The sequence below is a fragment of the Bufo bufo genome, chromosome 6 (assembly GCF_905171765.1).
Source record: "Bufo bufo chromosome 6, aBufBuf1.1, whole genome shotgun sequence".
Classification (NCBI taxonomy): domain Eukaryota; kingdom Metazoa; phylum Chordata; class Amphibia; order Anura; family Bufonidae; genus Bufo; species Bufo bufo.
Genome location: NC_053394.1, coordinates 325,119,986 through 325,147,015, shown reverse-complemented (window position 1 = coordinate 325,147,015; position 27,030 = coordinate 325,119,986). Strand labels below are relative to the sequence as shown.

General features: G+C 44.4%; 1 protein-coding gene across 3 annotated transcripts in view; it reads right to left on the bottom strand.

The window, feature by feature from the left end:
• Positions 1 to 573: 573 nt before the first annotated feature.
• NDRG3 (NDRG family member 3) overlaps positions 574 to 27,030 on the bottom strand; it is a 74,523-nt gene continuing 48,066 nt past the window's right edge. For 2 of the 3 annotated variants that reach the window (XM_040435326.1, XM_040435327.1), the window contains exons 4-17: positions 19,805 to 19,910; positions 18,261 to 18,381; positions 18,053 to 18,115; positions 17,412 to 17,472; positions 15,643 to 15,729; positions 14,937 to 14,993; positions 13,976 to 14,079; positions 10,273 to 10,335; positions 9,530 to 9,581; positions 6,232 to 6,279; positions 4,778 to 4,813; positions 4,514 to 4,565; positions 2,616 to 2,654; positions 574 to 1,411 (exon numbers count right to left, since the gene is read on the bottom strand). In XM_040435326.1, coding sequence (XP_040291260.1) covers positions 1,230 to 1,411; positions 2,616 to 2,654; positions 4,514 to 4,565; positions 4,778 to 4,813; positions 6,232 to 6,279; positions 9,530 to 9,581; positions 10,273 to 10,335; positions 13,976 to 14,079; positions 14,937 to 14,993; positions 15,643 to 15,729; positions 17,412 to 17,472; positions 18,053 to 18,115; positions 18,261 to 18,381; positions 19,805 to 19,910 — 1,071 coding nt within the window. In that variant the 3' untranslated portion in view covers positions 574 to 1,229. The remainder of the gene's footprint in view (positions 1,412 to 2,615; positions 2,655 to 4,513; positions 4,566 to 4,777; positions 4,814 to 6,231; positions 6,280 to 9,529; positions 9,582 to 10,272; positions 10,336 to 13,975; positions 14,080 to 14,936; positions 14,994 to 15,642; positions 15,730 to 17,411; positions 17,473 to 18,052; positions 18,116 to 18,260; positions 18,382 to 19,804; positions 19,911 to 27,030) is intronic. The other variant, XM_040435328.1, reaches the window with a different exon arrangement.

The window sequence follows — 27,030 nt, the reverse complement described above, 5'->3', positions numbered from 1 at the left end:
TGCGGCCCCATTGAGGTGAATGGGTCCGCATCCAAGCCGCAAAAACTGCGGCTCGGATGCGGACCAGAACAACGGTCGTATGCATGAGGCCAAAGGCAGATGTTGGGGGAGATTAGGACTGGACTAAGCAGATTATTGTCTGGAATTGTCTCTCCCCCCCTTCCCATGTCCAGAAAACATGCATGCATGTATGTGTATGGGGGAGCCAGGAGAGAGAACTGTAGGCCAAATATTTGACAGCTGTCTGACGTGTATGGTCGGCATTAGACATTAAAGGGACACTCCCTATTGACAAGGGAAAAAGGTAACTATTTATACATTTCCAGGAGGAATACCAGAGCAATAGCACAACACAGATTTCTAAGAAAAGGTGGGGAATACAATTTACGCCAGGAGAGCTCTTTAAAAAGGGGTTGCCTGAGATTAGACAAAATGTCAATATGCTTTTGCTCCCCCCACCACCACCCACTGGCTGTGTAGCCTACTGCACCCCATTTTTTATCTCAGGTAAACTCTTGAATGGAAAGTATCCATATTATCTGCTCGTTTCTGCGTTGTAAGGGGACATTCATAAATTATTGTATATTTATTCACTGAAATGACAAAGGCAAACATATATAATACAAAAGCAGAACGGCAGCTTGAACAATGAGAAAATGGTGAAAACGGCAAGAAGCTGTGTCGTTTTGCAGAATGCTTCCGCTTTGTTCTATGTTTGAGGTTAAAAGCATTAGACGATCCCTTTGTCTCTTGTGAAGGCTCAGATTAGCTTAGATATATTGGCAGTGTCTGTTCCTAAAACCATAGAGCAGTATGAAGAAAGTTCTACAGTGCATTAGCGGTCATTACACCACAGGCAATCTAGAAAGAACCACACCAATACATTTTTTTTCTCCTTGTTAAAAAAAACAAAAACAAAAAAACATCAGGTGTGTTAACATCAGGTGTAGAGATGAAAAAAAAAAACACGTGAACCCATGTTGGCTATAAAACCAACACGTGAGATTCAGTGTGCGTCACAGAACAGTCCAACCACAACAAAACTCCAGGAATGATACAAGGGATGGGATCACTGCGGTTAGTTTTACTGGAAAGAAAGACTAATCTGATAAGGTACAGAACTGTTCATGCACGGTTTCATGGGAAGGAATAGGAAGGATATTTCCGGAGCCGCTCAGGTTGTAGGTCTGCATGGGTCCATAGTACAGCAGACAGGTGGATGACCAGATCTAGCAAGATAACTCTATTGTCTGAGAAGCCTCTTTGTGATCGTTTGTCATTGCAGAGCCTGGCGTGGCGTCTACCGTGGCGTTGCTGGTCTGGGAGCGGCTTCGGGGCACCTCAGTTGAGCCACTGCTTGAGGCAGAGTGGGTGCGAGACCGTACAAGCCTGGTCATACCGGACGTCGGCACTGAAAAGGAAATCAGGATATTTCTGAATACAAAACAATAAAGGAGAACTACTGCAAGTCATCCAACAGACACTTACCATGTATGACTCAATGAACAGGACTGACTGGATGCTGTGGGTACATTCAGAGCATGAGCACCACACCGAGCCGGAGAGGTCACGTTAAAAGGGATCCCCAACTCTTGTATAAACTTTGATATGTGCCAAGCATGTCACCTCATTTTTACCTCTTCCCACTGCAGCCAGTTTTGGTGGCCACACTTCCTATTTTCACCCTAACCTTGGGTTGGAGTTTTGCATTGACAAATATATAAAGGGCTTTTTTTGCTGAAACACTGATCTCTATTGACTGCGGGGTCCTGTTCTTGTGAAGAGCCGAGGTAGGACCTATATAACATTTGGCAAGTCAATGGAGTTGAGTGAGAGCCTGTTTTTCACAAAGTGAGCTACACTTGACTATCATTTTCAGATGAGAGAAAAAAAATAAAAAATGTGATTATATATATAACATTTATTTTTTACGGTGTTCACAGTGCATGATATACAACACCATTTACCAATTAGTTATTTTATTAAGTTTACGTAAACAGCTTTTTTTTTTTACTATGAAAAAGCCCCAAATAGCTAAAAAAGCTATGCATCAAATATATAATAAATATATAAAACATAATAAAATAACTAATTGGTATCACTGGTAAATGGTGTTGTATATCATGCACTGTGAACACCGTAAAAAATAAATTCCAAGTTTTTCTATTTTTTTTTTCTGCAGTATATTACAACTGTCAGTGCATCCTATTACTCCTTGCCTTTTGGCAGGGCTTAGGCCTCATGCACACGACCGTTGTTTGGGTAAAAAAGGGGCTAAAGCTTGGTCTCCCGGCATTAGAAAAACATGACTGCTTCTATCCACACGTGATGGGCTTGTGTCTGGCATTTCAGCTCAGCTTCATTGTGGTGAACAATGCAATACCACAATGGCACTTTTTTTGAAGAAAGCAGCATATATTTGGCTGCAACCCTTTAAGTTATAGAAAACTGGGAACCCCTTTAACCGACTCAATGTACAGATTGAAAATGTTGCCATGCATCATGCAGTAACTGTCAAACACCCACATGCCAAAGTACAATGCGGTTACATATATACACACAGCTATATACAACTTCCACTAAGAAGGAGCAGCTTCTGGCTGCGCTACAGATACCTGATTCACTGCTCAAGTGACTGAGCTGAACGTGCGGAACTGTGGGGACACATAACAAGAGAGGGCACACACAGGATACAGTTAGGAGTACACACGGATTACTCATTGCTATGTATTCAAAAGCCAGAATATTGTATAATGTACAGTTCAAGCAAGTAAGAGGTCATTCTGTTTATGAAATTATACAATTCTGTAAAATGCTTTCTATATAAAAGAAACTCCTTGGGCTTTCAAGATCTCTGCTTGCAGTCAATCAGAATGACCGACTGCTTCCACGGATACTATACTGTATGAAGCCATGGACCTGTGCGATCACAAGACCCGGACAGATTGTTGTCCATGGAAGTCAACAGTATAAATTCATTGAATGACAGCACAGATATCTGGAAAAACTAACATGTAAATGATAAATCTGTATCTACTTCATTATACAGAGATTAACCTATAACTGATTCTGCAATTCTGTATGTAGTCACGTGCATCTTAGGGATTCATTTACAAGTCATTTTAAAGGGCATCTGTCAGCAGATTTGTACCTATGACACTGGCTGACCTGTTACATGTGCGCTTAGCAGCTGAAGGCATCTGTGTTGGTCCCATGTTCATATGTGCCCGCATTGCTGAGAAAAATTTTAATATATGCAAATGAGCCTCTAGGAGCAACGGGGGCATTACTATTACACCTACAGACTCTGCTCTCTCTGCAACTGCTGCGCCCTCTCCACTAACCAACAGGGCCAGGCGTTATGATGTTTACACTGCCTGGATCTGTCAAAGCAGAGGGGGAGCAGCAATTGCAGAGAGAGCAGAGCCTCTAGGTGTAATAGTAACGCCCCCGCTGCTCATTAACACATTAAAAACATAATTTTTCTCACCACTGCGGGGACATATGAACATGGGACCATTATAGATCCAAAATTGTTTCAGTCAAAACTTCGTTTGAATGATGTGCTGAATGATCCATCTCCGTACAGCATTCAAATGTAGGGGCTCTGGCGAGACTTTGGTGAATAACTTCGGCCATCAATTTTTAAACTTGAAAAACATTTTAAAACTTCATTCCGAAGTCTGTTTCAGTACCAGTTGTTACCTCGGTACCAAAGCTGACTTCGAAATGAAGTTTTAAAATGGTTAGCAGGTTTAAAAATCGAAGTTTGAAGTTATTCACCGGAGTATCGCGGGAGCCCATACATTTTAGTGCTGTACAGGGATGGATCTCCGTACAGCATTTCAAACAAAGTTTTGACCGACGCGACTTGGGATCTACGATCTAAAGCTCGCTTCGCTCAACACTAAATACATAAGCCTATACGTCTGATGCTTACATTTATTGACCCCTCCAATACCAGGAGCTGATTACATGACCAGTTTATCGTTCATAAACTTCACCCTGGTTATTAAATTTACCATTTACTAACCAGACACCATGCTCCAAAAACAGGGTATGTTCACATGGCTAAAACACCAACAGCTTCCACCACTCGCACATAATAGCTTTTTTTTGTTTCTTCTTCAGCAACTGATTTGCAAAAAAATGCCTCAGAAGTGGCAGGTTACTTCTTTAAAGCGGATTTTAGCTGCATTCCCCATTGAAGTCAGAGAGAATGGGCCAAAGATTTGTATGGAGCCTGTCTTGTGCAGAGAGGAGAGAGCATGCACTTCTCTCCCCTTGTTCTAGGGATTGCGAGGGTCTCCGCACTCAGACCGCCATAAATAAAAAAACTCAATGTGTATCTGACATATCAAAAGTTTAGTGAAAAGTTAGTGACCATTTAAGAACTTTCAATTCTGTAAAGGTCCCACTGACACCCCTGACTGCAGAGGTTTCATCTAAATTGGTTGGTGCCCAACTTAAAAAGAACAATTATAAAAAAATAAAAAATAAAGTGGTCACTTACTGTATCCCATTCCTTGAACAAAATATTTCAGCGCCTCTGCCAGCTTTCCAGGCTACGTAATAAAAAAAAATAAAAAAATGGCGGGATAAATAAAAGTATTCAGTTGTCAGACGCAATACTATGTCTGTAGTGATTAGTACAGATTACTACACATTCAGCTTAAAGAGCTGCAACTATGTAACTAGCAGTAAGAATGAGCTCATACATGACTGCTCATCTCATCAGGGTCTGGTCTGAAATAAACTGATAAGAACCACCACCAACCTGCACAGCTTGGGGCAACCCTCCACAGTCTGCCATCTAGAAGACAAGGAATCAGTAAATCGTATGTAGTGAGAAGGCAGCAATGGCATCATTTTGTTCAAAGTTAGTCCATGAATAATAGTGTAAGCAATAAAACATGACAAAGTGAAAGACTGGACATCTCTGCACAGACTTTCAATGCACGCTCTAATGATTTCTATGCAGCATTTTAAACACAATGGCCCAGATGTACTAATCCTATAGATGGTGTAAGCCTAGACTGGCTTTCTAGACCTGCACAGGGGCTCAGGCGGGGTGGTCAGACACGGGGACCTCCATCGATTAGCTGTTGGAGGAGGCCACGGTGCTGTCGCAGCTTCCTCTAGGCCAGTGATGTCAAGTTCAGCAGTCATGTGGCCTAGGCGCAGCTCAGTTCCATTGAAGTGAATGGGACAGCTGCAATGCCAAGCACAGCTGCTATAAAATGTATGTCCACAGGGGAGCGCCACTGCCTCCTTAAACAGCTGATCCTTAGGATAGGTCATTAATATCAGATCGGGGGAGGTCTAACACCAGTACCCCGTTTCCATTATGTTCAGATGAATACATTCAACATACGCACTGGGAAAGCTCCAACCACCTATTTCAAGGCTCCTATTTAACCAACGGAGGCCAAAAGAATGTGCTTTCAGCTTATGTTGGGGTAGTACAGTGTGTTCTTTTTTACTTTATAGTAAAGCATTGCAGACTGCACTTCCCTATATAGTGGGCCACTGCAACACACAACGCTTGACGGTATACTTTTCTACATTCTAGAGCATGTGCGCCACTGCAGGGCTATAGAGTAGTTTATATCCGTGGTAAACCATGAGAATACCCCAATGAGTACCACACACAGAGCAGTATAGAATATACAGTACAGACCAAAAGTTTGGACACACCTTCTCATTCAAAGAGTTTTCTTTATTTTCATGACTATGAAGGCATCAAAACTATGAATTCACACTTGTTTGTTATGTATATAATTCCACATGTGTTAATTCATAGTTTTGATGCCTTCAGTGTGAATCTACAATTTTCATAGTCATGAAAATAAAGAAAACTCTTTGAATGAGAAGGTGTCCAAACTTTTGGTCTGATCTATATCTATCTCTATATATATATACACACACACACACACACACACACACACACATATATATATACACATACCACAGCAGTGTTTGAGAAATGATCCCATCTGTCTCCTGCTTGTTGTCATTGAATGAGCTCCCCCTATCCATGCAGTGTATAAGGGGAGATTTACCATGGGAGGTGGGGGAAAGAAGGGGTGCCCGGTATATCACCCTGACCTCCAGCAAGTGTTTAGCGATATCATTTATCTTAGATGGCTTCTGCCAGATGTACGTTTGCTTACTGCAGCACTGTACAATACATTGCACTTTCTAAAGCTTGTGAAGAAAGGTAAAACTCACCTTCAGTAGTGTTGTTCTTGTTGGATCTAATCTGGAGTTGCATTCAACCTGCAATGGAAAGGAGATCAGCTAAACTTTTATATATCTAAAGCAGATTTTACAAAATTTTAAACATTTTTGTAGGATTTGCTAACAATCCTGCCCCTATGGTAAGCTACCAACGTTAGACTTTCAGCAGATCCAACTAAGAATACCTTAGAGCTACAGAGAATTCCTGTGTACTGGAAAGAGTTCTGCACATTAGTTGCTTTAGGCCTCTTATACACGACCGTATGGCTATTTGTGTTTTGCGGTCCGTTTTTCACGGATCCTTTGTTCCGTTTTTTTGTTTGTTTCGTTTTTCCGTATGGCATACAGTTTACAGTAATTACATAGAAAACATTGGGCTGGGCATAACATTTTCAATAGATGGTTCCGCAAAAACTGATGCATTTCCGTATGTGATCTTTTTTTGCGGACCCATTGACTTGAATGGAGCCACGGAACGTGATTTGCGGGCAATAATAGGACATGTTCCATCTTTCAACAGAACGGAAAAATGGAAATACGGAAATGGAATGCATACGGAGTACATTCAGTTTTTTTTGCGGAACCATTGAAATTAATGGTTCCGAATATGGACCGTATACGGAACGCAAAAAACGGTAGTGTGAAAGAGGCCTTAAAAAGGGTGTCTTTCACCTAAACTGACCATTATAGAAAACTAACACCATGATCTGTATTATAGTCCCCATATTGGAATGCTACTTACTATATAGCTGTCCGTTGCTTATTTAAAAAAAAAACAAAAAAAAAAACACACCACTTATTCAATATGTTAATTAGGTTCTGAAGGTGCCCAGGGGCGGCGTTCAATCGGCCGCTGCACAGGCCCCTCGTTGCTGGCCCACCCTAGGTTCTTCAGAAATCCAGCGCTGTTCATAAGATTCGCCGCACCTGCGCACTTCATTCTCTATTATGGGCAGAGGCACAAGAGCATTCAATGCGCATGTGCCGGAATGGGAATGAAGTGCACAGGCACAGCAAATCTTGTGAACGGTGTTGGATTTCTGAAGAACCTAGGGTGGGCCAGAGGGTGAAGGGGGGGGGGGTTTCATATGAAGAGCGACGAGGGGCCTGGGCATCGGCCAATTGAACGCTGCCCCTGGGCACCTTCAGAACCCAATTAACATATTGAATACGTGTTTTTTTTTTGCGAAAATAAGCGACGGACAGCAATACAGTAAGTAGCATTCCAATACGGGGAGTATAATGCAGATCATGGTGTTAGTGTTCTATAATGGTCAGTTTAGATGAGACTCCCTTTAATGTTATCAGGTACATAAAAAAAAAAAAAAAAAAATTTTACTGCGAGGGAAACACATTATTCTGCAAGGGTTTATAAAGTTATGACGTGACTAGAATATATAGCCGTGCAGCTTAGAAATATATTACAGTCCAGAATCTTCGCTGTCACGTACTACCAGTATGGAGTCAGGCAGCAGCTTGAAAAGTGACTCCCTGGTTGTGTGTCAGTAAGTGAGGGAAAATGAAAGACCCCTACCCGTTACTGTCATCTCAACCTTCCCCAGGAGCTTTATACTTCATGCTGGTCATCCCCATTCTTAACAATCAGCGGTGGTCTGCTACATTAGATAATGAGCAATTACACATCTAATCATTCCTGCACCCAAAAAAACCTTCACTCGTGGAAGATAGTGACATTCCTGCACTGGTGGCTGTGCCGCTATTAAATGTTATTTTCATATTATTCGGCATACTAGTTACCCCCTAAACTGATCGGGAGAGCAGAAAGGACATGTCCCCTGAGAAAGGACACACACCCTTAGGCTGCCAGCTTGAAGAGAACCTAGCAGAGCAATCAGATCAATGAACGGTGAGATATCTTGGTCCATGTAAGGTACAGGGCTGGTACTAGCTTGGTTAGAAAGATGGTCATGTACTATATGATGTCCGATTTTATTTTTTAAAGTACCGTATATACTCGAGTATAAGCCGACCCGAGTATAAGCCGAGGCCCCTAATTTTACCCCAAAAAAAGGGAAAAATTATTGACTCGAGTATAAGACTAGGGTGGGAAATGCAGCTATAATGCAGAGTGTATGTGTATATAATGCACACACTCTACATTATATACACACATCTGCAAGAGGGTGACTCAAATTGATGGGAGTCTGACTCTGACTCCCTGTATTTAATGCAGAGTTTGTGCATTATATACACACACACTCTGCATTAAATACAGGGAGCCATCCACAGATCTCCCCCCTAAACAGTGTCATCCACAGATCCCCCCTAAACAGTGCCATCCACAGATCCCCCCCTCCCCTAAACAGTGCCATGATGGCACTGTTTAGGGGAGGGGGGGGGATCTGTGGATGGCACTGTAGAGGGATCTGGGGATGGCACTGCCATCCACAGATCCCCTACAGTGCCATCCACAGATCCCCCTCCCCGACGCTCACAGCAGTATATTTATAAACTACCGTAATCAGTAACTACTTTAACTTTAATCAACAGTCATCGCTCATTGCTGAGCTCTTTACTCTGATTATTTGGATATGGGATATCTTACCGGTACTTTGTCTTAGCTCCGGTAATAGCAGGCAGTGCGGGGGGCGGCGCTCACTTACTGACGTCACGCGCCTGCTCCCACGAGGCGGCGCAGGCGCGTGACGTCAGTGAGTGAGCACCACCCCCCGCACTGCCTGTATTACCGGAGCTAGACTAGACTCTAGTATAAGACGAGGGGGCTTTTTGAGCACAAAAATATGTGCCAAAAAACTCGTCTTATACTCTAGTATATACGGTAATCATGGGATAACCTCTACAATGGGGTTGTTTTCACGACAAGCACATAGATTTCTGCAACGCCCATTCAAATGAACGGAACTGGTTTTCAGTCGCAGAAGCTTCAGCTTTGGATGTGTTCACATGCAGCTGGGCCATTTGTTGACTTTATGATTCCAATGTTTAGCGGCATCTGGATCCTGGAGATTTGGCCTCTTCAGCTCTGGAGCGCGTGCTAAGTAAATGACATGTATGAACTCTGCACATTTCAAATTTTTATGAGATTTAATACCCGCCTGCGCGTCCACGGCTTTTTTTTAGGATTGGAGCGTTTTTGTGCATGTGGCAGCCAGAACATGTAATCCCAGCCTACTTGCAGAGTTCCTACACTCATCATTTACATGCCAGCCATTATAAAACAAATACAAGTTCATTCCTCATTCGTTACATACAACACAGAATTGTGTCTTGGCACAGTAATTGTAATAAAAAAACCTTAAGTACTTACTACAGCATCGACTGCAGGAGAGCTATCTCCAACCACCAACAAGGCAGGGCACCTAGAACACAAAATCCTGGAGACTTAAAAGGGGTTTAAAACGTCCCAACACTTCAGCTCCTTCGCGCTAGTCCTTCCTGGGCCTGCAATGATGGCATCTTGTCCAACATTAACATGACCACTGCAGCCAACCAATGGCTTCAGTGATCAAATAAGCATGCAAAAAATTGACAAGACCTCATCATTGCAGGCCCAGAGCGGCAGGACATTTAAAAGGCAGTTAAGGGAGTTTCATTTATTTTATACAGGACCTATAGGCACTGCATGTGTCGTTCTATGGGAGAATACACTGCCTTACAAAATACCATATAGGCCATACCACCAGAAGAAAATACCTCACAAGGCCCATTGTGTGAAATCCTTGAGGACAAAACCCACTGCCATTGTATAAAATCAGAGATACAATATCAGCCTATAGAATTCCATGTGCACCATACTATATAATACAGCTGTACAGTATTACAAGCAGCATTTCTGTGTGCACAGCATGGAAAACTGAAGAAGCCGGCACAAAAAAAAACATGCAAGTCAATGGTGCCAGATCAGTTTTTTTCAGACACCAAAAAACAAAAAAATAAATAAAATGCATCTGGCGCCCATTGACTTAATGTTTTTAGTGCTGAATCTAGTTTCTTAATTTTCGATATAATACAACCAGATCCGTTCTTAACAGATACAGCCGACCCACTGACCTGAGCGTGCCTTCAGAATTATTGGAAGCAAGTAGTGGTCTTTCTATTTCCAGATCTTTGCGGCTGGTGCAGGAATAAATCAAAGATATCTGCAATTAGTAACAGGCTGATATATAGAGAATCTCAGATTTGCATGAAAACATAACACTGAGCACACGACTCTCAGGATGAGTCTAATATGACTTCCTAGACTGCTTTGCCATTTAAATTTAACCCCTTAAGGACCAATTGACTGTTAGTTTTGTTTATAACTCCCTGCCTCACAGAAGCCATGAGTTTATTTTTCCATTCACACAGCCGTATGGGGGCTTACTTTTTGCGGGACAAGTTGTAATTTCTATTGGCACCATTTATATTGCATAAAATATAGTAGAAAGCTGGAGAAAAAAAACTAAATTCAGCCAAAGTTTTATGGGTTTTATTTGTACAGCGTTCCCTATGCAGTAAACCTGACCTCCATTCTCTGGGTTTGTACAATTATAACAATATAATATTTATATAGTCTTCCTTGTGATTTAAAGGGGTTGTCTGACTTCAGCAAATAGCATTTATCATGTAGAGAAAGTTAATACAAGGCACTTACTAATGTATTGTGATTGTCCATATTGCATCCTTTAATGGCTGGATTCATTTTTCCATCAGTCCCAGCCACCAAAGAGGTCGGCACTTTTTCCCTATACTGTACAAGCACGGCCACTGCTGCTGGATTACAGGGTGGTCGCAACCCCTGAATACGAGCAGTGTATAATGTGAGGGAAAAATGAATCTAGCCAGCAAAGGAAGCAATATGGGCAACTATAATACATTAGTAAGTGCCTTGTATTAACTTTCTCTCCATGATAAATGCTAATTGCTTAACCCCTATAACTTTTTTATATTTAAGTCTACAGAGTTGCAGGAGGACTAATTTTTTGTATAGCGATATCTAGTTCTTATTGATACCATTTTGGAGAGTGTATGACATTTTGGAATACGAAGCAACAAAAAAAAAAAAAAAAAAAAAAAAAAACACAACCAGTTCACCATACGGGACAAATACATTTATATTTTAAAGTTTGCACAGTTTGGGATACAGGTATCTAGAATCTTTACTTTTATTACGGAAAACTAGGGGCAAGTTAATTTTTTTATATTTAAAAACACATTAAAAAGGGATTGTCTGCTTTTTACTATTGGGGACTAGTATTGAGCGAACTTGTGTTTTAAGTTCGGTGTCTAACGTTCGGGTTATCGAAGAATCGCGTTATGGATTCTAAATTCCGTTATGGTCCGTGGCATCGGAATCCATAAGGCGATTCTTCGATAACCCGAACCTTAGACGCCAAACTTAAAACACAAGTTTGCTAAACACTATTGGTGACCCATCTTCAATGATGGGTTACTAAATATCAGATCGGCTGGTGTCAGACTCCCGGCACCCCCATCAATCAGCTGTTTGAAGGGAAGGCAGCTGTCATGCAAGCGCTGCCTTCTCTGCTGTTTACCTGCTCACCGCAGCAACTGTAGTGGTTCTGTAGTATTCACTTGAACAGACAGCTGTCCCATAGAACAGGGATGCCATAGTTTTAATTACACCTGCTCACCACTGCAATTGCTACGGCGAGAAGGTAACGCTCATTCTCTTCAAACAGCTGATATAGATACACACACAGTACAGACCAAAAGTTTGGACACACCTTCTCATTCAAAGAGTTTTCTTTATTTTCATGACTATGAAGGCATCAAACTATGAATTAACACATGTGGAATTATATATATAACAAACAAGTGTGAAACAACTGAAAATATGGCATATTCTAGGTTCTTCAAAGTAGCCACCTTTTGCTTTGATTACTGCTTTGCACACTCTTGGCATTCTCTTGATGAGCTTCAAGAGGTAGTCCCCTGAAATGGTTTTCACTTCACAGGTGTGCCCTGTCAGGTTTAATAAGTGGGATTTCTTGCCTTATAAATGGGGTTGGGACCATCAGTTGCATTGAGGAGAAGTCAGGTGGATACACAGCTGATAGTCCTACTGAATAGACTGTTAGAATTGGTATTATGGCAAGAAAAAAAAGCAGCTAACAGTCTATTCAGTAGGACTATCAGCTGTGTATCCACCTGACTTCTCCTCAACGCAACTGATGGTCCCAACCCCATTTATAAGGCAAGAAATCCCACTTATTAAACCTGACAGGGCACACCTGTGAAGTGAAAACCATTTCAGGGGACTACCTCTTGAAGCTCATCAAGAGAATGCCAAGAGTGTGCAAAGCAAAAGGTGGCTACTTTGAAGAACCTAGAATATGACATATTTTCAGTTGTTTCACACTTGTTTGTTATGTATATAATTCCACATGTGTTAATTCATAGTTTTGATGCCTTCATAGTCATGAAAATAAAGAAAACTCTTTGAATGAGAAGGTGTGTCCAAACTTTTGGTCTGTACTGTATATATCCCCCATAGACTGCAGTGATTTAACTTCAGAAGGCCTGAATGATTTAACTTCTGGCCTTCAGAAGACCAGAGGCTGCCATAGCAACCAAACAACTCCCTTGATCTCGGTACTGTGGGAGTCGCCTGGGCCCCTGGAGCGTGGCACTCCCAGGGCTTCACTGCTCAGATGCCATGGTCACAATTAAATACGGGATCTGAGGAGTTTGGCAATAATACCGATCAAAGACTAATCATGGACATTGCTTTCAGGTGTCTGCGGTGTAAAACAGCAGGCACCAACCAGCTACAGCACCACTCAGCAGCTGAGCCTGTGCCATCTTTAAAGTAAAAACATCCGCCATACATGTATGGTGCATGTCCTTAAGGGTGTTGTCCAATCAATTTAATAAAAAAAAAAAAAAATAATTATATATATATATATATATATATATATATATATATATATATATATATATATATAACTATTATAAAATAAGTCACTAATCTTTGCGATCCCCTGCTACTCCTGTTTTGACATTCACAGCCCCATGCCAGTTTCTGCTTCTTGTCAACACAAAGCTAACCACTGTTTGTGGCAGGTCATCGCTGTGGTCAGTAATTGGCTTGGAGCATGTTCGAAGGGAGCAGAGACCCGGATGCGTCAGAACAGGAGCAGAACTGAATCGATTGATAGTGACTTAAATTCACACTGCGCTGACCAATTTAAAAAAAAATAACAATGTTTAATCAGCTGGACAACACCTAAGGCTACATTCACACTTGCGTTTTGGCATACCATTTGTCAGATCCGTTCAGGGCTCTCAAAAGCAATCAGTTTTGCCCTAATGGATGCTGAATGGAAAAGGAGCCGCTCAGAACACATCAGTTTGCCTCCGTTCAGTCACCATTCTGCTCTGGAGGCAGACACCAAAACTCTGCCTGCAGCATTTTGCTGTCCGCCTGTTGTGCCAGATTGTGAGAGAAAACGGATCCGTCCCCATTGACTTTCAATGGTGTTCAAGACAGATCAGTCATGACTATAGAAGACATAATACAACCGGATCCGTTCATGACGGATGCATGCGGTTGTACTTTTGTAACAGAAGCGTTTTTGCAGATCCATGACGGATCCGCAAAAAAAACGCTAGTGTGAAAGTAGCCCAAGAATAAGAATGCCTCGTTTTCTGCTTTTTTGTGTAAACATAGGGGTACACCATGTCTGTAGGGGTGTTAGCCGGGTCCTTGCGCTTTTTCAGCACAGTACGCAATTGCATGGATGTAATTCACCTGTTATACGAATTCACAAAGAGCTGAAGATTATCTTGATTGATATCTTGAGCGATGTGTAATCTATAGGTCTGAACCAGGTCCAAATTTGACTGATATTCTTCCTAAAAAAACAAAATTAAAACAAAAACTTACAAGAGAAAACGGAGGATGTCCAGCCAAAATAAGTAACTGACCATATACTGGCAGAGAACAATTGCCAATCATGTTTTAATCAGTTTGACACTTTCTAGTCAGTTGTGATGGGCATTTCTGCAAGCGACACAGATATGTCCTGAATATAAGTGCATCCATACAGAGAATGAATGGAGAAGTAGCCATGTTTTGGATATGCCATGAGAATGCCCCTTTAATGATGAGGCAGATCACTCATTAATGCATCAGAGAACCAAGTGGCCTCTGAAATGTGTCTGATATACAGGAGCATATTATCAGAAAGGAACCACTTAGATCTGCTGCTAGACTTTAGATTTAGACATGCTGCTCAGCAAAATCCTCAGTTTACGACCGTGTGCATGATGCCTAACAGTGTTTTTACCGGCCATGTGCACTCCACATTTGCAGAACGGAAGGTCTGGCCCTCAATAGACCAGTCCCATCCTTGTCCATAATACGGACAAGAATATATATATATATATTTTTGCGGGGCTGCAGAATAGAGGTACTGTCCGCATCTTTTGCAGCCCCATTGAAGTGAATGGGTCTGCATTCCCTCCGCAAAAAAACGCGGCTCGGATGCGGACCAAAACATGTGTGCATGAGGCCTTACTGCAGTTTTGACATACGATTTTCCCCTGCGTGGGTTACACAGGTAAAGCATGGTTTCAATGTGCTTCACTTGTACAAGCTGCACGGTGGGACTGCTGCGATACATTTCCACCCTCACAAGTGAACTGAAAAGAGTGAAAGGATTTGTACATGAGAGTAGCAACACAAAATACATATCAGAGCCACGACTTACATAGCCAAAGAGGTGAGCCAGCACAGTGTCCACTATGTTTGTCGTCCAGCCAGAGAGCTAGAAAAGAACAGAATTATTCTCTTCCTGTCAGATCTGCAATATCAGTCCCAATACAATATGTTTACTGACGTAAGCCCAAAGCCAAATAACCCCTTAGTGACCAAGCATTTTTTCCCCTCCACTGTCGCCTTCCATCAAGTACAACTTTATTTTTCCCACCTATGTAGCCGTATGGGGGCTTGTTTTTTGCAGGGCAAGTTGTAGCTTTTAATGGCACCATTTTGGGGTACACCTAAATTACTGATTAACGTTTATTAACTCTTTCTTAGGGGGACAGGAAAAACAGACAAGGCCAAAAAAAAAAAAAAAAAAAAAAAAAAGTATTTTCGCCTCTGCAAATTTTAAGGCGCATTGGCTACCATTTTGGTCGCTATCTGGAGCGCTGTTAGTGATCACTAAGCAGTTCAGTTTCCCATGTCTAGTAAACTGCTCCCCTCCACACGGCCCTTAGAAGCCTCCCTTTGTGTGTCTGCTTACGAGTGACTACATGTAAAACTACATGGAAAGGTCTTAGCCTTTCACATGGCTTTTGGTTAAAAAAAAAACAAAAAACAAAAAAAAAAAAAAAAAAAAAACACATAGGAGGTTGGTCAAATAGACCTTTATACAGAACACACAGGGAATAATATTTAGGTCGTAGTCTTACCTTGGTGGCTGCCCAATCAATCCATCCTTTTGCGCAGGGGTCAATGTTTATTAGAATAAGACCTTCCACTAGGTCTGGGTGATCCAGCTGTGGAACCAGGAATGAACAGTAAATGTATCAAGCCATTATTAGAACGTCTGTAAAAAGTGTGTGTCCTGTATAAGCCTGCATAGGAGCTGTATACACAAAGCAGATAGCATATCTGTAATCAAGACTTGCAAACCTTAAAGGGTCTGTCTCACTTTAGCAAATGCTATTTATCACGTAGAGAAAGTTAATATGGAGGCACTTACTAATGTATTGTGATTTTCCATACTGCCATATACCCCCCACATGTGCCCACTGGGTTTTACTGTTGACTAAGAAACCTTACAACATCCGTAGCATAGGTGCTTTGTAGCAGAGGCTTTAGGAGGTTCGGTTGGACAGCACAGATGTCCAACCTACGGCCCTCCAGCTGTTGCAAAACTACAACTCCCAGCATGCTTGAACAACCTACATCCATTAGGAGCATGGTGGGAGTTCTAGTTTTGCAACAGTTGGAGGGCCACAGGTTGAGCATCCCTGTTACACAGTAAGGCCACATGGGACAGATGCATTGCAAAAGGTGACGTGTGCAGCATAAACTGACATGCTGTGGATTTAAAATATGCACCACAGGTCAATTTACGCTGAGTTTTCGGTTAGCGTGTGGACTAGATTTGTTACAAAGCATTTTGCAAGCCTGTAGATTTGCAACATGCAAATCTGCAGCATAACTGTCCCATCTAGATGAATCCTTAAGGCCCATTCGCATGGCGGATTTAGCCACAACAGAATTTTGCCGAAAACCTGCCTCTCTTCTGCTGCTCGTTTATTTCAAAAGAAGGCAGCGCAGAGGACTGCGAAGTGGCAACTTAAAGCCGCTGCCATGCCCAGAATGGACATATCACTTTTGGGGTTGGCTTATAAGCCGCCGCTGAGCGCAGTCTCCCATCGAGATGTATGGGAGGCAGAGAGGACACAACCGCCGGTTTTCAGTGGAATTTAAGCATAGGGGTCCACAATAAAATTCCTGTGCAAATGGGCCCTTAGTTTAGGAGGAAAAAAAATCTGTATGCCAGCTGTAAAATTTTGCTCAGGCAAAAAAAAGTTGGTGGTAGAAGTGAGACGATTACACTGATGAAGCTCCTCTCAGATCTTTACCTATTTCTGGAATGAAGGGGCTCTACAGAGCACTGTATCCCTTTGCAGGTCAGAAACTTCTTAGGCTACTTTCACATTAGCGTTTTTGCTGGATCCGGCAGGGTTCAGCAAAAGCTTTTGTTACTGATAATACAACCGTCTGAATCAGTTATGAACAGATCCGGTTGTATTATCTTTAACATACCCAAGACGGATCAGTCATGAACTCCACTGAAAGTCAATGGGGGACGGATCCTTTTTCTATTGTCAGATTGTGTTAGAGAAAACAGATCCGTCCCCATTGACTTGCATTGTGGGTCATGACGGATCTGTCTTGCTCCGCATCTCCGGACGGAAAGCAAACCGCAGCATGCTGCAGTTTGCTCTCCGGTATGAGAACGGAATGCATTTTGGAGCATTCAGTTATGTTTTGTCCCCATTGAAAAATGAATGGGGACAAAACAGAAGCGTTTTTCCCCCCGGTATTGAGACCCTATGATAGATCTCAATACCAGAAAATATTAATGGTAGTGCGAAAGTAGCCTTAGCAGTGCCATTTTAAACACCACCATAGAGGTGAGCATTTTACGGTTAAGTGTACTCACGGCAAACTTTGACAAGACATAGGCACCAGCTCCAACTCCAATTCCGATTACAGTTTTCAGGCTAGAAGAATTTGAATGGTAAAAAGTTACGTAGGTTCTGTGGAATTGCTCATTAACGGGTAGGATATCTTCATGGAAAGCATAAACTAATGGGGTTTTCCGACATTTTTATACTGATGACCCCATGATCAGCGGGTGCCCAATATCCAGGAGCCCCGCTGATCATCTGTTTGAGGAGCCTGTGGTGCTCCGGTGAGAGCCACAGCCTCCTCACCTGAGCTCCGCATTGTCCATTGGACAGCGGTGCTTGGTATTGTAGCTCAGCCCCATTCACTTTAACGGGACCAAGCTGCTCCTAGGCCATGTAACTGATGAATGTGACGTCACATAAAAGCTGTGAGAACTCACCGGAGTGCCGCTGCCTTCTATAACAAGTGTTTTGCACCGGTCCGGGGTGTCAGACCCCCACTGATCAAATACTGATAAGCTATCCAGAGGATAGGTCATCAGTAAAATAAAAAAAATAAAAACACAAAACGTTATGCTCCAAATCTATAAAAAGGATTATAGTTTATTTCAAAACTATGTTTCCATTCTTCCCATTTCAAATTTTGGCTTCACTTGATCAATTAAGAATTTACCTTAGGTGGATTAAGACTGCAGACAACATCTCCGCCAGCTCATCCATTGTAGGGTACTGGTACCTGAACCAGATGGAAATATGGTACATTAAAAGCAAGAAGCCCAATCCGCACAGCTCATACTAAGGGCTAAAATGATGTGTAACCTTCCAACCAGCACCTTCTGCCCACTTACCTCAAATACACTCTGCATATTGTGTGCACTTACCCAGTGGGAAATGGTGGTGCTCCCACCTGCTGCCCTGGGGCATCCACATGACAAACAGCAAAATGCTGGGTGATCTCATGCATGTCTTCATAGTTGAAGAATGTGCTGAAGCAGGACTTGTCTATAATACAGTGAGTAAAGAAATGGTCTGCAGCTCACACAGCATGGGTACCAAAATAACAGAAATAAAGCTGCAGGTTAGTGTTCTCCAACAGGTCTCCATCCACCACACTTGATAAGGTTGCCGCAACATGACAACCCCCTTCTACACTGAAACCAGCTTGCTAATGAGAAGAGCCACAGCTTTAAGTGTGCGGTCATCCCAATAACACTTAACACATATGGAAAACACACAATGTACACAGGAGGGGGCTGTGCTCACTTCTTAGCAAGACCATAGAAGCTTGAGGCTGGCAGTTTCAATTTATATCCTCAAGAGGGAGCTCTAACAGATATGATCCCAACACACAGCAGTTATGTACGCATAACCACAGAGGTATAAATGAACAATCGGCGGCCCCCCCCTCTAGCACCTTATTTTTCAGATGCATGATGACAGTACGAGGATAAATCTCCTAACGGCTTTGACCACTTTCATATTGTATATCTTCCAGGAAGGGGCTTGTGGTACCAGACTGATGACCGTGCAAAACTTGGTTTTGACTTATTGGATCAGCACTATGGATTGCTGCATGTCCTGGCAGTAGGTGAGAACTCCCTAACACAATTGGTTATAGGGCTACACGGGTCAGCACCCTAATGGATGAACACCACACTGCAGGAAAACATCTGCGCATAAACTGACCCCTTCCATGCAGATTCTAAAACCTGCAACTTGTTGAGTCTTGGCAGATATTACCCTTCACAATGTATAGCGTGAAATCAGTGACAAACTCAGCATGTAAAACATATGTATTTTCCGTGGATTCCCCTGAAGAATTTGCGGGAAAATCTAAAAAGTGATTTTTTTCAGTCGCATTTGCTTGCTCACATTGTGCATTCGTTACAGATCCATCATTTTAAATTGTTCTAGAAGGGACAATGATTCTCCTAATTTCGCATCTTATTTTTGTTTCCAAAAGTTCTCTCCATATATTCGCACAGCACGCTTCCTGGGCATGGTCATGCAGTGCATTTTAATAGATTTCATTAATGTCCCAGGAAGTGACAGAGTCCAGGGTATGTTCTGTCACCCCTCCAGGCATGTCTGTCTTAGTAACCGTGTGCATCGCCTGTGCAATAACCATTTCATAACAATATGTTGTGCCATGCCTCTATTAGCCATACTAGAAGTTCATGAATAAAGGTGTAACTGGTTTGATAGCGTGCGACTGTGCAGGGACACCTTCCTGCCCCAACTGCTAACACCCAGTTGGAGCCTTTCCTGTAGACTGCAGGCAATTCAATCATAAACTTCACATAGGAATAACAGAGGAATGGCACAACATAACATTATAAGAGAAGATGGCTCCAGAATTGTTAGTACATGTCAGGTGGTGTGCAGTATCCTCTTTAAAAAATAAAAATTTAAAATAAAGACTTACGGTTCAGGCCAATGTCATGGTATGTGAGGATCACGGGTCTATTGCCTTTAGGGTTGCCCCTCATGGTGACATGTAACACACCATAAGCAGTTTCAATATCATGTTCCTGAGTAAAACAGAGAAAAGTTATGGATATAATGCTTGGAAAGCACAGGTCCTTCTAGATAAAAGTGACAAGTTTACAATCTGGACATAAGGACACATTAATGAAAGAAAAAAAAATAACGGATTTAAATGGAAATACTGGAAAAACTGAAATACTATGGGTATAACGAGACATCTGAAAATATGATGAAAAGCAGATAATTCTGGTCACAATCGGTCTACTCCTCCTCCTCGCAGAATCATCCATCCTGAGCATTAACCTACCAAGGGAACCAGGGAAAGATATATGCTGTCTACATCCAAGTGCGTCATCACGATGTGTGATAATCAACAGGAACAAGACTTCCAGAAACAAACAAGAGCAAAGCACGAGCAGAGGGGATTAGTCACTGACTAATTGGATTTCAACAGGTAATACGGATGATGGGTGACTGGAAATAAACATGCTGCATTACCGGCAGCTCGCTGTGCGGCCAAGGTTTACCATAGTTATGATAATGTGGTGGTCTCACTGTCCATCCATGTGGCTCTGCAGCCGTTTCAAAACTACAACTCTCAGTATGCACACACCCACTTCGGTTGTTAAGATGGTTGATTGTCACAGATCAAGTCCCAACTTATCCACTCGTCAGCATACAGAAGAAACCTGAGCTCCACTTCTGCATTTAGGGACTAATAGGAGTCGTTGCTTTTAAGGACACTTGGCCACGAGTACCTGGCATCTGCCAAGGTGCATTCATTTGAATGGCTACCCTATAATGACAGCTGCAGGCGACAAGACTGCGCAGAATATCGGATGTGCCACAAAAAGTATACGTTCAGTCCAGACATTAAGGCCTCATGCACACAGCCATATGCATTTTGTGGTCCGTGTGCATTACGTATTTTTCGGAAGGGAACAGCTGGCCCCTAATAGCACAGTACTATCCTTGTCCGTAATGAAGACAATAGGACAGGTTCGATTTTTTGAGGAACGGAAATCGGGACATACGGAAACGGAATGCACACAGTAACTTTTTTTTATGCGGACCCATTGAAATGAATGGTTCCGTATACAGTCCGAAAAAAAAAAAAAAAAAAAAACACGGAAAGAAAATACATACTTGTGCATGAGCCCCAATGCTGGTTTACACTGCCCGATATTCGGGAACAAACTTTCTGCCACTCAGGAACAATGAATCTGTATAGAAACGAGTGATGGGTGTAGCCATCGCTCATCCCCATACTGTGGAGGTGATCGCTGCATGTAAATGTAGTTCTATACCCCCCACTAACAAGAAGATTGTCAGGGAGGAAGAATTTTCTTCCAGAAAATTGTGTGCTCAATTGCTGCATGTAAATGAAGACTCAGAAATGGCCATCATCGACTATACACATTAGCCATCACCCATCTACAGTGCAATTAAAAGGGCAGCTGTCAGCAGATTTGTACCTATGAAACTGGCTGACCTGTTACATGTCTACTTGGCAGCTGAAAGCATCTGTGTTGGTCCCATGTTCATATGTGCCCGCATGGCTGAGAAATAGGATGTTTTAATATATGCAAATTAACCTCTAGGAGCAACAGGGGCGTTGCCATTACTCCTCCTTTGCAACTTCCCCGCCCTCTGCACTTTGGCAGTGAAAAGGTCATCACCCTTGGCCCTGTCAAACTGCAGAGGGTGCGGCAGTTGCACAGAAAGCTGAGCTTCTACATGTTAACAGTAGGGTGCCTCTAGCTGCCAAGTGCACCTGTAACAGGTCAGCCAGTGTCATAGGCACAAATCTGCTGACAGATGCCCCTTTAAGCCTAATTCACACGTCCGTTGTTTCTTTCCTGATCTGTTCCGTTTTTTGCGGAACAGATCTGGACCAGATCTGGACCCATTCATTTTCAATGGGTCCTGAAAAAAAATCTGACATTTAGCTGTCCGTTTTTTTTCAGGACCCATTGAAAATGAATGGGTCCAGATCTGTTCAGCAAAAAACGGAACAGATCAGGAAAGAAACAACGGACGTGTGAATGGACCCTTAATGTGGAGTCTGCCATACAGCTCATAACTTCCATCTATATTAGTGTAGCACCATCACTTTTCCACTAATGGTCTGCACCACAGACTGAAAGTGACCCCGTGATGATGTCTGCAGTGGTGTCTGAATCAGATTGTATATACACTACTCAAAAAAAATAAAGGGAACACAAAAATAACACATCCTAGATCTGAATTAATAAAATATTCTTCTGAAATACTTTGTTCTTTACATAGTTGAATGTGCTGACAACAAAATCACACAAAAATTAAAAAATGGAAATCAAATTTTTCAACCCATGGAGGTCTGGATTTGGAGTCACACTCAAAATTAAAGTGGAAAAACACACTACAGGCTGATCCAACTTTGATGTAATGTCCTTAAAACAAGTCAAAATGAGGCTCAGTAGTGTGTGTGGCCTCCACTTGCCTGTATGACCTCCCTACAACGCCTGTGCATGCTCCTGATGAGGTGGCGGACGGTCTCCTGAGGGATCTCCTCCCAGACCTGGACTGAAGCATCTGACAACTCCTGGACAGTCTGTGGTGCAACGTGACGTTGGTGGATAGAGTGAGACATGATGTCCCAGATGTGCTCAATTGGATTCAGGTCTGGGGAACGGGCGGGCCAGTCCATAGCATCAATGCCTTCGTCTTGCAGGAACTGCTGACACACTCCAGCCACATGAGGTCTAGCATTGTCTTGCATTAGGAGGAACCCAGGGCCAACCGCACCAGCATATGGTCTCACAAGGGGTCTGAGGATCTCATCTCGGTACCTAATGGCAGTCAGGCTACTTCTGGCGAGCACATGGAGGGCTGTGCGGCCCTCCAAAGAAATGCCACCCCACACCATTACTGACCCAATGCCAAACCGGTCATGCTAGAGGATGTTGCAGGCAGCAGAACGTTCCCCACGGCGTCTCAAGACTCTGTCACATGTGCTCAGTGTGAACCTGCTTTCATCTGTGAAGAGCACAGGGCGCCAGTGGCGAATTTGCCAATCGTTGTGTTCTCTGGCAAATGCCAAACGTCCTGCACGGTGTTGGGCTGTAAGCACAACCCCCACCTGTGGACGTCGGGCCCTCATATCACCCTCATGGAGTCTGTTTCTGACAGTTTGAGCAGACACATGCACATTTGTGGCCTGCTGGAGGTCATTTTGCAGGGCTCTGGCAGTGTTCCTCCTTGCACAAAGGAGGAGGAAGCGGTCCTGCTGCTGGGTTGTTGCCCTCCTACGGCCTCCTCCACGTCTCCTGAAGTACTGGCCTGTCTCCTGGTAGTGCCTCCATGCTCTGGACACTACGCTGACAGACACAGCAAACCTTCTTGCCACAGCTCGCATTGATGTGCCATCCTGGATAAGCTGCACTACCTGAGCCACTTGTGTGGGTTGTAGACTCCGTCTCATGCTACCACTAGAGTGAAAGCACAGCCAGCATTCAAATGTGACCAAAACATCAGCCAGGAAGCATAGGAACTGAGAAGTGGTCTGTGGTCACCACCTGCAGAACCACTCCTTTATTGGGGGTGTCTTGCTAATTGCCTATAATTTCCACCTGTTGTCTATCCCATTTGCACAACAGCATGCGAAATTGATTGTCACTCAGTGTTGCTTTCTAAGTGGACAGTTTGATTTCACAGAAGTGTGATTGACTTGGAGTTACATTGTGTTGTTTAAGTGATCCCTTCATTTTTTTGAGCAGTGTATATTCATAAGCAATTCACTAAAATAAATAAAAAAAAATATAAATATATTATATATATATATATATATATATATATATATATATATATATATATATATATATATATATTTATTAGGGCTGCACGATATGGGAATTTTGTGCGATTGCGATTAGGGCCCTAAAAATTGCGATAACGATATGCGATGCAATATTTTAAGGGAATTGTGCTAGAGGTCTATTTGCTTGGATTTTCCCATATGAGCCGCTGACGCGGCTGGGTATGACTGTTATGTGGGGGACCTGCGGAGGGCACTGTTATGTGGGGGACCTGCGGAGGGCACTGTTATGTGGGGGACCTGCGGAGGGCACTGTTATGTGGGGGACCTGCGGAGGGCACTGTTATGTGGGGGACCTGCGGAGGGCACTGTTATGTGGGGGACCTGCGGAGGGCACTGTTATGTGGGGGACCTGCGGAGGGCACTGTTATGTGGGGGACCTGCGGAGGGCACTGTTATGTGGGGGACCTGCGGAGGGCACTGTTATGTGGGGGACCTGCGGAGGGCACTGTTATGTGGGGGACCTGCGGAGGGCACTGTTATGTGGGGGACCTGCGGAGGGCACTGTTATGTGGGGGACCTGCGGAGGGCACTGTTATGTGGGGGACCTGCGGAGGGCACTGTTATGTGGGGGACCTGCGGAGGGCACTGTTATGTGGGGGACCTGCGGAGGGCACTGTTATGTGGGGGACCTGCGGAGGGCACTGTTATGTGGGGGACCTGCGGAGGGCACTGTTATGTGGGGGACCTGCGGAGGGCACTGTTATGTGGGGGACCTGCGGAGGGCACTGTTATGTGGGGGACCTGCGGAGGGCACTGTTATGTGGGGGACCTGCGGAGGGCACTGTTATGTGGGGGACCTGCGGAGGGCACTGTTATGTGGGGGACCTGCGGAGGGCACTGTTATGTGGGGGACCTGCGGAGGGCACTGTTATGTGGGGGACCTGCGGAGGGCACTGTTATGTGGGGGACCTGCGGAGGGCACTGTTATGTGGGGGACCTGCGGAGGGCACTGTTATGTGGGGGACCTGCGGAGGGCACTGTTATGTGGGGGACCTGCGGAGGGCACTGTTATGTGGGGGACCTGCGGAGGGCACTGTTATGTGGGGGACCTGCGGAGGGCACTGTTATGTGGGGGACCTGCGGAGGGCACTGTTATGTGGGGGACCTGCGGAGGGCACTGTTATGTGGGGGACCTGCGGAGGGCACTGTTATGTGGGGGACCTGCGGAGGGCACTGTTATGTGGGGGACCTGCGGAGGGCACTGTTATGTGGGGGACCTGCGGAGGGCACTGTTATGTGGGGGACCTGCGGAGGGCACTGTTATGTGGGGGACCTGCGGAGGGCACTGTTATGTGGGGGACCTGCGGAGGGCACTGTTATGTGGGGGACCTGCGGAGGGCACTGTTATGTGGGGGACCTGCGGAGGGCACTGTTATGTGGGGGACCTGCGGAGGGCACTGTTATGTGGGGGACCTGCGGAGGGCACTGTTATGTGGGGGACCTGCGGAGGGCACTGTTATGTGGGGGACCTGCGGAGGGCACTGTTATGTGGGGGACCTGCGGAGGGCACTGTTATGTGGGGGACCTGCGGAGGGCACTGTTATGTGGGGGACCTGCGGAGGGCACTGTTATGTGGGGGACCTGCGGAGGGCACTGTTATGTGGGGGACCTGCGGAGGGCACTGTTATGTGGGGGACCTGCGGAGGGCACTGTTATGTGGGGGACCTGCGGAGGGCACTGTTATGTGGGGGACCTGCGGAGGGCACTGTTATGTGGGGGACCTGCGGAGGGCACTGTTATGTGGGGGACCTGCGGAGGGCACTGTTATGTGGGGGACCTGCGGAGGGCACTGTTATGTGGGGGACCTGCGGAGGGCACTGTTATGTGGGGGACCTGCGGAGGGCACTGTTATGTGGGGGACCTGCGGAGGGCACTGTTATGTGGGGGACCTGCGGAGGGCACTGTTATGTGGGGGACCTGCGGAGGGCACTGTTATGTGGGGGACCTGCGGAGGGCACTGTTATGTGGGGGACCTGCGGAGGGCACTGTTATGGGGGATGTGTGCTATAACACATGGGGCCACGAGGGGGGCCAGCATAAGACACACATATAGCATCTTATGCTGGTCCCCCTCATGGCCCTATGTGTCCCTTCATGTGTCCTAAACTGCGCACATAAACTAAACAAAAAAATTTAGGAGCCAAATTACATTTTTTAGTCGCCAAATTGAAAATAGTAATATAGTGATAATTAAAAAAAAAGGACTTTGAGAAGATGAGACGCAGGTAGTGAGCCAGGTCTACATATCGGAGAATACAGCACCACATGCCTCTCACATCCAGGGACATCTTTTGGGGGACAAGGTGACTAAAAATGGCGAATTGCGCGGTTTAGAGTTTTTTTTTCTGTTACTGCCTTCACCAAGCGGAAATATTTTGTAATATTAATAGCTCACACTTTTTCGGACGTGGCTATATGTAATATGTTTATTCTTTATTGTTTGTAAAAAAAATTATGTAAAACTGGGAAGAGGGCCATTTAAACTTTTAGTATTTTGGTGATTTTTTAAACTTTTTATTTAATAACCATTTCTTCCCTTAGGGACTAGAACCTGGATCTTTTTACACCCTTGTGCTATTCACCCTGATAGATCTCTATTAGGGTGAATAGGACCTCACATCTCCCTGCTGCCCTGGGCTCTGTGCACACAGCAGCAGGGAGCTGAACATGGCAGCCAGGGCTTCACATAGTGTCCTGGCTGCCATGGCAACGATCTGAGCCCCAGCAGTGTAATCTGCCACTGCCACCACTGGAGGGGATGGGACGCTGTGGCCACCATATAACAATGGGGAAGGGGGGGGGGGGGGGGGGGGAGGGGACTTGTGGCAAGTGATAATGGGGGGGGGCACACTGCGCCACCAATGAATATAATTAAAGAGGACCTTTCATAGTAGCAGGCTGCATAGAGCGGCGCCCAGGGATCTAAGTGCACCTATTATTCCTGGGCGCCGCTCCGTTCGTCCGCTGTGGCCCCCGGTATTTTCAACATTCAGAGCAAGGAGGAGGAGACGCCAGTGTCTCTCCGTCTCCATGACAGCAGCGCTGTCCAATCACAGCTCAGAGCCAGGGAGTTTTTTTCCTCCCTGGCTCTGAGCTCTGCGCTCTGATTGGACAGCGTTGCTGTCAGGGAGAATGAGAGACACTGGCGTCTCCTCCTCCTTGCTCTGAATGTTGAAAATACCGGGGGCCACAGCGGACGAACGGAGCGGCGCCCAGGAATAATAGTAAGTGCACTTAGATCCCTGGGCGCCGCTCTATCATAAAATGGCCAGCCTCTGTACTTTCACTATGAATGCACTGCAGTG